Consider the following 13,334-nt stretch of genomic DNA (forward strand, 5'->3'; position numbering starts at 1 on the left):
GGGCTCTCCCTTGAAAGGCTAGATTTCTCCCCCAATTTAAAGGGACATCACTCAGAATTATACAATTTTTCATTCTACCCCCTCACTTTGTCAAATGATTTTCCAGTCCTTTTCGGCCAACCTACAAAACAAACTCGGCGCTCTACCGACCCTACAAAGAGCTGCACCACGTGCCCCCGCTTCCCCCTCCTTCTCCCAAAAGCGATCTGGTCCGAAGCTGTAAGAAACACTCTTCCCTCGTTCTATTTTTACCCTGCTCCCTCCCACTCGCCTTGCAGAACGTGGGCGTGCCCTTCCTACTGGGAAGCGGCCGAACTTCGCCTCCTTTCGGCTGCTCCTTCTGCGCATGCTCCCATCCCTTGATAGGGGAAGCGAGGTGAGGAAGGCAGGCGAACTCCCGGCGACAGGAGGAAGAAGAGGAGGAAGGGGCGGGGGGGGAGGAAGGAGCAAATAGATCAGCTGAGCTCGGTTTGTCCCGTGATCTGCTAGAAAGAAGTGTCTGCGCATGCGCACGGTGGGTGGCTTCCCTGCCCGAGTGAAGATGGCGGCCTCCAGGGTCCAGCTCTGAGGCGGACTAGGCGAGTTTCAAGTATAGCCCAGCCGGGAAGCCCAGCCGGGAAGCCCAGCCAGGAAGGGGCTGCTCGGCAGCACTACCTGAAACAGTGTCAGGTGCTGCTGGCTCGGGACTTTCTTTGCTGTGCAAGGCTTGGGGAGACTCGGCAGCGGCGTTTCTCCGCCAGGTAAATGGATGGGAAGCCGAAAATGATAGGAAGAGGTTGAGGAAGAGCACCGTAGCTTCAGAAGCATCGTGGATAGGAAGAGAAAGGGAATAATTAAGGACGGTCTTCCTCCTTTGTCAGTCGAGGCTCCGTTGATTCCCTGTGTCCCCCCTCCTCCCCGTGCACAGAAGTGATAAATGGGGAAAGGCAAGAATCCAGCCCTCCACCTCCGCCTTGTTTCCAAACTTGTCTGTGAATTTCCTGAGCTTTCTTTTCCCTGGGCCGTAGGCAAGAAGTGGACTTTTATATGTTCATTACCCCGGAGGCGTGTGTGTTCCCCCACAGTGTCTGTAGTACCCCACTCCCCTTGGCTGTTCCTGCTCTGTTAGGTCCACCTGCTCCTTGCCTGAAACTTTTAGGATGGCGGAGGCTTATATCCAGAGCGTCTCTTCCATGTCCTCTCCTTTCCTTGTCCACTGCATACAGCATCTTCCTCTGCCCTCTCAGAAAAGAATGTAGTAGTAGTAGTCACATGCATAACTTCAGTGGTACAGCCAGTTTATGCTATTAATTTCCAAGCATTTTGGCAATTATTGTAGATGTGTGTGAGAATATTTACTTTCTAATTTTGGATCATGAACTAAAATTGATACAGTAGTTTTCAAGATGCTGGGATGGAAACATCTTTTTCTTTTAATTATATGTGGTAGTTTGAAGTTCCTTATCCTGTCTTTTTTGCAAGGGCTTATGGGGAAGTGACATTTCATATATTTGTAGTAATCTTTTCTAAGAAACAGTACATATGCTTGTGTATTGCAAGTTCTGCCTTTGAAGAAGAAAGATTAAGAGCTGTTCTTACACTGAGAGCCATTATTTGGGGGGCGGAGAGAACTATCAGTACTGTACAGCTAACAGGCTTTAAACAAAATGTATCTGTGTTGCTCTTGTGAGGGAGGGAATTATATAAAGAACTCTAAAACAATTGCAGAACTTTATCTTCTCTTGTGAATCACTTAAGCTTGAATGTTTATATCCATGAGGACCTGAGCAAATATTTTTCTGATTATCAATATTTAATTATCAGTACTCAGAAGTGTACAGTATTACCTTTTGTGTTTAGGGCTTGTAACTCTTATTTGTAACTTACGAATTTTCTAGGAAGTCCCCACCTCCCCCATACACACATGCTACACTGAGAATTCATTACCTATAAAATAAGTTTGTTTGCGAAGAAAGTGTTAGTGGCTTGTAATTATGTATAGAATGTTATACTTAGTAGTTCGTTATTTCTAGGAAGGTGTACCGGTTAACATGCAAATTCTGCAATCCAAAGTACAATACTGTACATTCCAGACTCTGGATGTAGATAAACTAGGCCTCTGCCAGCCCTATGTACTCAGTTTTAAAGTTTCAGGAATATGATAGTATATACAGCTTGGTGAAAATACTCCTGACCATTTTCAAATATTATTTGCAGATTTGAATTACTCAAGTTTAGCATCTTTTCTAAAATTCTGTTACAGTTGTGTAAATTACAGTGATTTCTTTTCTTATATTGACTGCTTACTTTTAATAATTGTTTTGGTATCTCATGGGTTTAATTTCTGATTGTACTGTGAGCTACTTCAGGATTTTAACAAAATGAAAAATGGTAGGTACACTTTCAAACTCTCTCTCTATATCAACTCAGAAGCAAGCCCCATTAGGTTTGGGAAAACTAACTTTAAGTAAGTTATAGCTCTAAGAAATATATTAATGAATTAGAGTTGAGAGTACATTATTTGAATAAGGTCCTATCAGTATAATTGTTCAGTTTTGTGTTTTAAATTTAAAGAGGCAAAATATTGTATTGATTTTTCATTGATTTTTCAGATTGACTATTAATAGGAAAAATGTTTCCATTTAAAAATCCTTTGTGTTTAAAAACCACCACTCTGTATTTAACTGCAAACATGCTGTACATGATATTTGTAGTTTTATAGTGACTTGTATATTCTTGGATAATATTTGAACATCACCTTTTAATTTTAATAAAACTAGTCTTTACCATTTTCAGCTTTTTTCATGAATGAAACACAGTACTTAAATCAGTGAAGACAGCTTAGGAAGTATTTTAAATACATTAAAATGTTTTACCTTTCAGCAGAGTCTCAAGGATGGTTTACAGAAACAAGATGAAATTCATAAATTAGGTGACTGACAAGTTAGAAGTAAAGCTTGTTAAGTGAGGTTTACTTCCTAGTAAGTGGACATTGCCCTAAGTTTTGTTAGCAGAATTTATATAATGTCACTGAATGAAGTGATAAACAGCTTAAATGTGGCTAACTATAACTTTTTTTGTGCCTGCAGAGTTTTCTATTTTCCTTTATATGTTGGTGCATAAGCAAAAGCTGTAAAAAATTAACTTGCCTCAATAAAAATTTCTATGAAAAAACACAGTAATTCTTTAAGTGTGCAACAATGCTTCATATTTGTGTCAAGGTAAATAATACCTAATAAAAATATTTAGTTGAATTCAGTTTTACTTTGAAGTTAGAATAGAAATGTTACTAGAAATGTATGATCTTGCAATGTGAAGGTTGTATGAAGAATATATGTATTATAACAGTGTAGACATAATACATTTGGGGAGAATAGAAGAAGAAAAAAAGCAGCTTTTGAAAGAGAGGTAGAACCATTCAGCTTTTTCAGCTAGAGACTGTAAGAACTGCATGTAGATTTTGGCTGGTGTTAAATTTCATGAACTAGTATATAGCTGAGCAGACTTTGCACTTAAATTACTAGTGAGATCTATACCATAAACAAAATTTCAAAATAGACAAGTCATTTTATGCAAACACTTTCTTCATTTTTCCACTTAATCTATAGGCTGATACGTTTCTGAAAGTTCCAGCCATGCAGGCCACATTTGTTGCACTTCTGTCTGAGACAAAAGTTTGTGTAATGGGTTATTCTTCAATATATGGCAGGATTTTTACGGCATTGTTTGTTAGATTTTGAAAAGGTCTGAATTTCATGTATTATAGAAAGATATAACAGTAAAGACTCTTGAGTCAAGCTTGATACCTGGTTTGCCATTATCTTCTTCCGGGATGGTTTTTTGACTTCCCCGTGTAGTCTTCAGGCTAACCAGTTTTTATCTTACCTTACATAGATTTTTGAGATCACTATGCTAAAAATAATTCAGACCTCATTTTAAAAGAGGTGTGTCTTACCTCCTCCCAAACTTCTTAAAATATATTTTTTAAAATTAATTAATTAATTAAATTTAAATAAAAGGGCAGAGCTTGTTGGTTCAGTATTCAGGTGTTATGTTTTGTCTGGAAGATATGTCTAGTTTTAATTGGCAATTAAATTTTCTACAGCCCTTGTGGAGGAAGTTTTTGCCTGAAAAAGTGGTATAAATAAAATGTTGATTTTAAGTTTTATAGCCCTTGATAACTGGGTAGGAAACATTATGCAGAGCACAGAAAAGAAGTAAAAGAAAGAAATTAAAGTACTGACAAAAGAAAGGGAAACATAGCTAAAACTAGTTTATACCAACACCATTAGCTGTTCCATACCTTCTGTCCTTACAAACCAACCTTGCCTCCCTCATGTCCAGACACTGCTTCGTGCCCTGCTTTTTGTTATTTAAACTTCCCTTTACTCTTTTTCCAGAATGTAATCAATTTCATCCAATTACAACTTTATGTGTCTTCCCCTTCATCTAAAATCATTTATTTTTGTTTGTAGTGTATATTTGTTTTGTACTTCAGTCCTCATTCTTTCTAAATGATCAAACCAAATACTACTATTGCACAGGTCACTCACTTTTATATTCAACCCACATTTCTTCACTGTATTTTATTGTTTTACCACACACTTCTTAGGTACCCCATTCCCACTACCTTCAATTTACTTTTATGTTTTTCATGAAATATTCAATTTTCACTTCTATATATCAGAGTAGGCAGAAGCACCATATTTGTTTCTTTTGACAAACATCCCTGGCAACAAACCACTTACTAACTACCAACATTTGCACATCTTAAAGTTTCTCCATCCACTTTTTATCTTAAGCAAACATTCTACCAGGGTATATGCATTCTTGCTCTGGTCGTTTTTCCCCCCCATTTATGTATAACTTGCAATCATTCCTTCCATTTTCCTGTCAAACACAGCTACCTCAGTTTTTGATTTAATAATTTTCTTATCTATACTATTCAACATCATACAATCTTTCTAACATTCATCACAGATAATTTGTGTTGTAAACCAATAACACTGCATCATCTGCATACAAAAGTATGCATATGTTTGCATTCCCAGTCAACATACCTTTATTATCACCATATTCACTCCTAGTATATTTCTGCATAAATACATTAAACTTCGAAAGACTCAACACTTCCCTGTTCTAGTCCCTGCTCAATGTTGAAAAAATTAAGTATTCCATATGGTATTACACAACTTACCTTCACTGCATACCACTCTTAACACAATCAGCCATCCTTCTTACTTGCTTATTATTTTATTACTTATTTGCACAAAACATTATAGCCTCTTCACATATTCTTTCTTTAGAGCAAAAAAAATTAAAATTAACATTCCTTCTCACATTCATTTCAGTGGCCTACTAAAGAGTAAAAATTGTTCAGCATAAAGCTACACTGCACTCCCAAATTTTACTCTTTGTCACCTTTTGTCTCAAACGTTGCTGGGGATTCACTCCAGTGTCTTTCTAGCACTGTGTAAATGCCCCTTTATTTTCCCAGACTTTTAAATATTTCATTTGACACCTTATTGTGGGTGGTTTTATAGATTTATTTTTAGCTTTATATGTGTACTCCTCCTCTTATTGTAATTTATAGTATTTTATTGGAAGCTTTCATAGTATCAGAAGTCTGTGTTTGTATTTCAGTAATACCGCTTCTTTTGTGTCAAAAACTGCAATGCAGTTGGGTGCTTTAGTTGCCTACATATCCATATTTGAGTGAAATGCTTAAAGAACAAAACGAATTGCAGGAAATGATTTACTGCAGGCATATCTATATGTTATCTCTCTGTGTGTATATATATATATATAATCATGTACACAGCAAGTAGCAAATAGTTACATTTTCTGAAATATTTTTCTTTTTAACTAATTTTTATTGAAGTTTTTTTACAAAATAAAAACAATACAAATTTAAAGCAAAAAGGAAGTAAAGTAGAAGTTTTAAATAAATAGAAAAGAAATGACAGACAAAAAGAGAGAGAAAAAGAGAGAGATAAAGAAATGGCTTCCTATCTTCTTTACAGCACTTATAAGTGCATTTATATTTTATCCTCTCTCTCTAAGGTTGCATCATAGCTCCCTTCTTTCCATATTCTACTCTTTCTAATCATCAAACCGATAAATCAGAAGTTCATTTTTTTCCATTTTCAGCAAAAAATCCATAAAGGGTTTCCAGTCACTAACAAACATAGTTATTGTCTTTTCCCTAATGAAACAAGTCAGTTTTGCCATCTCTGCAAATTCTGTCATCTTCACCAACTGTTCCTCCAATGTAGGTATTTCAGAGTCTTTCCATCTTTGTGCATATAATCTCACTGTAGCTACCATGTACAAAAACAATCATCCCTAAGTCTTTTCTAGTTGGCTGTCCATTAGTCCTAACAAGAAAAGTTCTGGTTTCAGTTGAATATTAATTTTTAAAATTCTTTTTATCACTGTGTGTATTTGGACCCAAAATTTTCTAAGCCTTTAAAATGACCCTTCATGTTTTCCACATTTCCAGCATAGATTTGAAGTACCTTCAAGTACCTTCTAGAAAGTTTTTCTGATGTCATATACCAATGGTACAGTACATCATTTTGTAAAAAATCTCTTTTATATTGTAACTGTGAATTTCAGTCCTTTCAGCCACATATTTTCCTATTGAGCCATCTGTTATAACCAAAGTTCTTAGCCCATTTTATCATACAGTCTTTAATTTGTTCTTCTTCCATTTCAAATTTTCTGAAATATTTTTCAAATGATTTGTCTGGCTACAAGCATTTTAAAAAGCAGATTATTGAGCAGACTTTAAATACAAAGAAACAAGAGAAAGATGGTAATGTGTCAGTATGATTAAATTAAAAACCCAGAATTCTCTGTACTAGGAGCCTCCCTTTAACTTTGCGATTTTCAGACCTTCTGACTTCAGTCCAGGGAGGCATTCCACAACAACATCTGTCATAAAACCTCAGTGCAGAAAATGCTCAGAGTCGTTTTAGGACACTTGTGCAGTTTATGATGGATAGTATTTCAGAGCTTTAATATTAGAGCTGTGCAAAGCATTGAAAGACGTACTTTTTGAAGAATGTTAATGCAAATAAAGTACTTCTCTGCACAACATTAAAGCAGCTGGGTCCTTTAGAATGTTAGCACAGCTCTTGTTTCCAATTGTTGGCATTATGTACACAAAAGCCACTTCTGCTGCAATTGCTAGTGAAACTGTGGTTATGCATACACACATACTGTACATGTGAAAGCAACAAGAAACAATCTTTTTAAAAAGCTGTGTGAGCCTAGTGAGGAATGCATATATTTTAATGCTTCAAAGGGAATTTGTGAGGAATCTTATTGAGTATTTTACACAAGCCTATTGAATATCATATCTGAGAACATATAGATACATGGTAAGTAATATATATTTTAGTATCTAATCATAATACTCCAGAGCTTTACTGGCTGTTACCTGATCAACTAAACAAACAATGGTGAATACAGCATCTTAAAAATGTGTTGCTTTGATCTTCTCGATAGAGAAGATGACATGGAAAAACTGAAATTTGTCTGTGGTTACAAAGGAGAAAAATAGTTATGCCCATTTAACATTGTTTCCACAAGTGACTATAAGTGAGAGCTTATTTCCATATCAAATATATTCCCTTGCAGCCTCTGTTTTCAAAAGCAGTTTTTTTCCTGCCCTACTTTCTGTTCTGATGGCTTCTAATAAGTACGTCATTCATCTCTCTCTCTAAGCTCATCTGAGAATATGGCCAGACATGCTTGTAAATAGATATGATTTAATTGTGCGAAGCTTGGATAGACTACTCACTTCTTGACATTTTTTGATACTGAAACTTTATTTGATTTGTTGGGAATATAGCTGTTTTGTGGCTGAAATTTTATGTATTTACAAAATTATAGGCTGAGCGTTCATAATCACCAAAGTAAGGTGACAGAGTGGAGCAAGTTACTTGTCCCTGAGGCAGTCAGTTCTCAATGTTCTCCTGCTTTAATTGCCTCCTAATAAAAATATTGTTACGACTTTTCCTCGGCAGTGGTGACACATGCCCTTAATTCTACCCTTCTGAATTAATTTACATGGGGCTGCCATTGAAGGCCACCTGGAAATGGCAAGCAGTTCAAAATGCACTGGCCCATATATTGGTGAATTAGAGTTGCCATAGTTACTTTACACCTATTTTTGTGGTTGGGGCTTTGGTTGCCAGTAGGTTTTCAAGTGCAACTCAAATGCTAGTTTTAACTGATAAAATCTGCACAGGTATGTACCTACCTAAAACACCACCATCTCCACATAGAAGTGGCCTATCTAACATGCCCAAAAATCTTTTGATGATCCCCAGATCCCTGAAGTGAGTGGGCAGAGGCCCACAGATGATATTTTTCAGTTGCAGCTGCCATAGTTCGGAATGGCCACCTTCTCAAGATCATGCTAGCATCCTCATTATTGGCATTCTGCTCCAATAATGGAACAGGGTATTAGAGGAATGAAGGTGGTCACCCCTGTGCTCATTTGCAATTATTTCATTTTTGCACTTGGGTTTTTTTTAATTGTCTGGCTTTTATTGTTTGGCATGCTTGATGTTTGTCCTGAAGTGAATTGCCAAAATTGGTGGTATAAAACCCAAATAAAAATAAAGAAAATATGCAAGGTCTTTTATAACAAGTAGAGATAGTGAAAAGGGATATATAACCTGTAGTGCTACAATCTCATGTAACATGATAGTATCTAGCTAAATTTATAAACCAAGTCAAAGCTGCTTCGGTTGGGAAATCAGAAGATATTATTTGGCCTATTATTTTAAATATTAACATAAACAATCCTTTTATAAGCACTGTGGGTTTCATATTCAGTTCTACCTAGAGTTTAGAGTTGGTATTAATGTTAAATAGCAGAAATTATTAATGCTAATAATGTTTTTTTTAATACTGAGCTTTTTTGTTACAGGTTCTAGCACAAAATGAATATTATTAGGGAAAATAAGGATTTGGCCTGTTTCTATACAACAAAGCATTCATGGAGAGGAAGGTAAGAAATCTAGCTTACTTTATTGTGCAGTTTAGAGAGAACCTATTGCAGATATCTGTCTGTGAATTTGTTCTATTAAAACTTTTTGGACTTTCTTGAATATTCTTAATCATCCTACAGACTGTATGATTATTAATAATTTATAAATATCACAGTTGAATTATTCACAAAGCTTGCTTTCATGTAGAATAATATTTCTGCAGGTTTCTTTGACTATGCGTATGAGGTGAAATTTATATTGTTAAATGGTGAGCGCATTAATCCATTCTTACATATTTATGAACTAGAGAAGTGCTAATCCTTTCTGCTAACAGCAAAGTTATTGTTTCTGTTGGGGTGTTTATCCTAGTTACATCATCCATCCATAAGAGCAAAGTATCACTGGCTTGTAGGAACCATGAACTTGTAGGGTACAAAAAAAAAAGTAACTCTCAAAACCCCACAAAACAGTGAAGACCAAGTTGGCCTGTCGTTATGGTATACTGTTACAATTGTTGGAAAGTTTAGGGGAAGTAAAAATGAATTTGTAGCAGTAAAGTATCCTGAAATGGGTATGGAGCAGGAACATTCCACATTTGCTGCATGCCCCAGTTTTACTAGCAAGTTCTTACATAATTTTTTTCTGACACCTTACAGTCTGCATCACTTGAGTTGAACAGACATTTAGCAACATATTCACCCCATTTCAAATGCATTCTTGCTATTAAATCAAATTATGGCTTTAAGTTTTAAGTTCCCACGTAATTGCTATCCTTTAGAATTATGCCTAGTTGTAGAGTGAGAAGGATATACATGGACAAACTTACACAGGAGTCCTCGGTTAACCACGGTAACTGGGACCAGAATTTCTATCGCTAAGCGATACAGTCGTAAAGCACAACATCATGTGACCACATTGCTAAGCAACTGTAGTCCCTGTTGCCATCATTAACTGAATCCCACTGGTTGTTAGGCTAGGCCCCACCCTGATCCAAGCCATTCCTGGCTTGGTACCTCACCTTGGTAAGGTAAGGGACTACCTCCTTGTACTCCCCCCACCCGCCTGTCTCCCCCCATCTCTGCCCTTTTGGCCACCCTGCACAGTGGCACTCCTCAGTGGCTGTGACAGTGCTGGTGGTGCTGGGGCTGAAGTAGAGGCCTGGGACCTTCAGCAGTCTCAGCCAGCTGCTGCTGCCCCCAGGCCTCTACTTCAGCCCCAGAGCCACCACTGAGGAGTGCCACCTCAAGCCCCATGCTATGGCCAGCCACCCCAGCACCACAGTGCAAAGCCCCAGCTGCCCCCACGCTCCTCTGCCACCTCCAGCTGACCTTCACCTTCTCCTTCCTCCCACTGCTGATGAGGCAGCTGCTGGCTGTACCAGGCCTTCTCAAGGCCGTACACACTTCTCCAAATTGCACATGGCCTCGCAATGCTTTGGAAGGCCTCAGAAGCCTCTTAAAGCATTGCAAGAAGGCTGCATGCAATTTGGAAAAGGGCAGGTGTGGCCTTCCTGCAAGCTTTTGGAATGCCCCAGAAGCCTTCCAAAGCATCGTGAGAAGGCCACATGAGATTTGGAGAAGCACACACAACTTGGAGAAGGGAGCGCACAGCCTCAGAAGACTTGGCATGGCCAGTAGCTGCCTCGCATAGGGCCAGGCCGGGCGTTCCTCATCAACAGCGAAGGGAAGGAGATGGTGAAGGTCAGCTGGGGGTGGCAGAGGCAGCAGAGTGAAGAGTGGCCAAAAACGCAGAGATGGGGGGAGATAGGTGGGTGGGAAGAGTTGAAGCTCCCTTGCAGTTGTAAGTACAGGCAGGCTGCCAAGCAATTGAATTTTGATCACGTGATTGTGGGGGCTCTACAACAGCCATAACATCAGGGACCAGGTATAACTTATAAAGGTAGCTGAAAGGATGGTCATTAACTGAGGACTACCTGTTTGCTTTCTAGTTTCCCTTTTTTATGTATTCTGGTAATATTAAAGGAGCCATAATAGCAAGTTTCCATAACTCTTCCAAGTGCTTTTCACTGGGTTGAGGATTAAAAGAAATAAAAATCTTAACCTAAAAATTTTAAAAAGCATTTGGGAAAATTTAACTTTTCTGTTTAATACTAAACCATCATTTAGTTGTACATATGCATGAGCAGAAAAAGAACCTGACTTGGCTTCCAAAATGACTGGAAGAATTATGCCAAAGTTGTTTTCTTCTACATTTTCTTATTTACAAACTGCAAATTTGGAAGCCAGCTAAAAGGGACCTGTGTGTGTGTGTGTGTGTGTTTTGAGCAAACCAGCAGAACAAATCAGAATTTGCAATTGGCTTTCTGGTAAAGTTTTGGTTGATTATATTTTCTTTCAAACCGTATTTTCTGGCACATCTGTAGTAACACATCAGGAATTCAGTGAAGTATAACCGTCATGCAGGTTTGTTATTTCATTAGTACAGGAAATGGGGGAAGAGAAGCTTTTCATGGGTTCCTTTCTGTTTTGCCTTTAGCACTAAAGTGTAGTTTAGTATTATATGTAAATGTTGATATATCATTTAATCCTTTTCCGTCTCTTCCTTTCATTTGAATTGGGGCTTTTAGTGATTCATTTGTAAATGCTGTTATTGAGTTAAAGCTATTAAGATAAAATTATTTTTATGAGCATCACTTGTTTGACCATGTTTATAAAGAAAATAAGTCAAAGATAACTCTGGCCAACCCCCCCATGTATAGTATGTTATTTTCCACCATGGTTCTTTTGGTAACCAGAAACTTTCTCTCTCCCTTTCATGAGTGAGAATATACTCATGTGCCACCCCGCTCCGCAGGGAGGCTGGACCCATTCGATTGGTCCGCCCCCGGCAACTGATGGACCCAGTAGGGTTTCAGAGGGAACTGGGGTTATTCCCAAGGGCCTGCTGCATGGTCCAGCAGAGGTCCTAGCCACAGCCTGGAATAGGGCCGCAGCCGGGGCCTTGGACAGGATCGCGCCTGTGCGACCTCTCTTGCCTCGTTCGACCCATCACTCCCCGTGGTTTACGGAGGAGTTGAGGGTTTTGAAGAGGGTTAAGAGACGTCTGGAGCGTCGCTGGAGGAAGACGAAGACTGAATCTGATTGAACACAAGCTAGAGCCGCTACTAAGGCCTACCTTGTGGCGGTAAGAGTGGCGAAACGCGAATATTTCTCTGCTCTTATTGCATCCGCAGAATGCCGTCTGACGGCCCTGTTCAAGATCGCTTGATCTCTTCTGGGTCAGGTAGATCCAGGGACCCACCTACAAGGCCATTCGGAAGAGTTTTCACAGCATCTGCAGGATAAAATCACTCAGATCCATTCTAAGTTGGACTCTAAGCATGAAGCGGAGTCTGGGGAGATGCCAGGGGAATGTACTTACCCTGTTATCTGGGAACGGTTTGATCCTGTTGGGCCTGAGGAAGTGGACAGGGTTCTCCGGACTGTGAATGCAACCACATGTCATGATAAAATCAGCCCGGGAAATGACTTGTGGTTGGGTCCAGGCGATGGTTAATGCATTCTTGAGGGAGGGGGTGTTTCCAGCTACCTTTAAGGAGGCGCTGGTGTACCCCCTCCTCAAGAAGCTATCCTTGGACCCTACTATACTGGGCAATTTTTGCCCTGTCTCCCACCTTCCCTTCTTGGGAAAGGTGGTTGAGAAAGTGGTTGCGTTGCAGCTCCAGAGAATTTTAGAGGAAACGGATGATCTGGACCCCTTTCACTTAGGTTTCAGGCCAGGATATGGGACAGAGACTGCATTGGTCACACTTATGGATGATCTCTGGTGGGAGCGGGATGGAGGGAATGCATCCATCCTGGCTCTCTTGGGCCTCTCAGCAGCTTTCGATACCATCGACCATGGTATCCTTCTGGGGTGGCTCGGGGTTGGGGGTGGGCGGTGTAGTTTTGCACTGGTTCACCTCCTTCCTCTAGGGCTGTTCCCAATTGGTGGTGATAGGAGAGGAGAGATCTGGCCCTCGGCCCCTCCATTGTGGGGTGCTGCAGGGTTTGGTACTCTCTCCTCTCCTATTCAACATCTACATGAAACTGCTAGGTGAGATCATCCATCACCATGGCATGAGGTATCATCAATATGCTGATGATACCCAGTTATATATCTCCATCCTGGGTGAAGTAAGTGATGCGGTCTCCACCCTTTCCAGGTGCCTGGGGCCTGTGGGGGCTTGGATGGGGAATATAACAAGCTTCAACTGAACCTTGGTAAGACAGAGTGGCTGTGGATTGATGGCTCCTCAGGTTCTAGGAAAATGTCATCTTTGGTTCTGGATGGGGTGGCACTGCCCCATTCGGAACCAGTGCGGAACCTGGGGGTCCTCCTAGACTCGCG

General features: G+C 39.5%; 1 protein-coding gene across 1 annotated transcript in view; it reads left to right on the top strand.

The window, feature by feature from the left end:
* The first annotated feature begins 568 nt into the window (after window positions 1-568).
* Window positions 569-13,334, top strand: part of DNAJC13 (DnaJ heat shock protein family (Hsp40) member C13) — a 68,525-nt gene continuing 55,759 nt past the window's right edge. The window contains exons 1-2 of the mRNA XM_063303989.1: window positions 569-740; window positions 8,924-9,004. Of these exons, the coding sequence (XP_063160059.1) occupies window positions 8,937-9,004 (68 nt within the window). The 5' untranslated portion in view covers window positions 569-740; window positions 8,924-8,936. The remainder of the gene's footprint in view (window positions 741-8,923; window positions 9,005-13,334) is intronic.

The sequence above is a fragment of the Candoia aspera genome, chromosome 4 (assembly GCF_035149785.1).
Source record: "Candoia aspera isolate rCanAsp1 chromosome 4, rCanAsp1.hap2, whole genome shotgun sequence".
Classification (NCBI taxonomy): Eukaryota; Metazoa; Chordata; class Lepidosauria; order Squamata; family Boidae; genus Candoia; species Candoia aspera.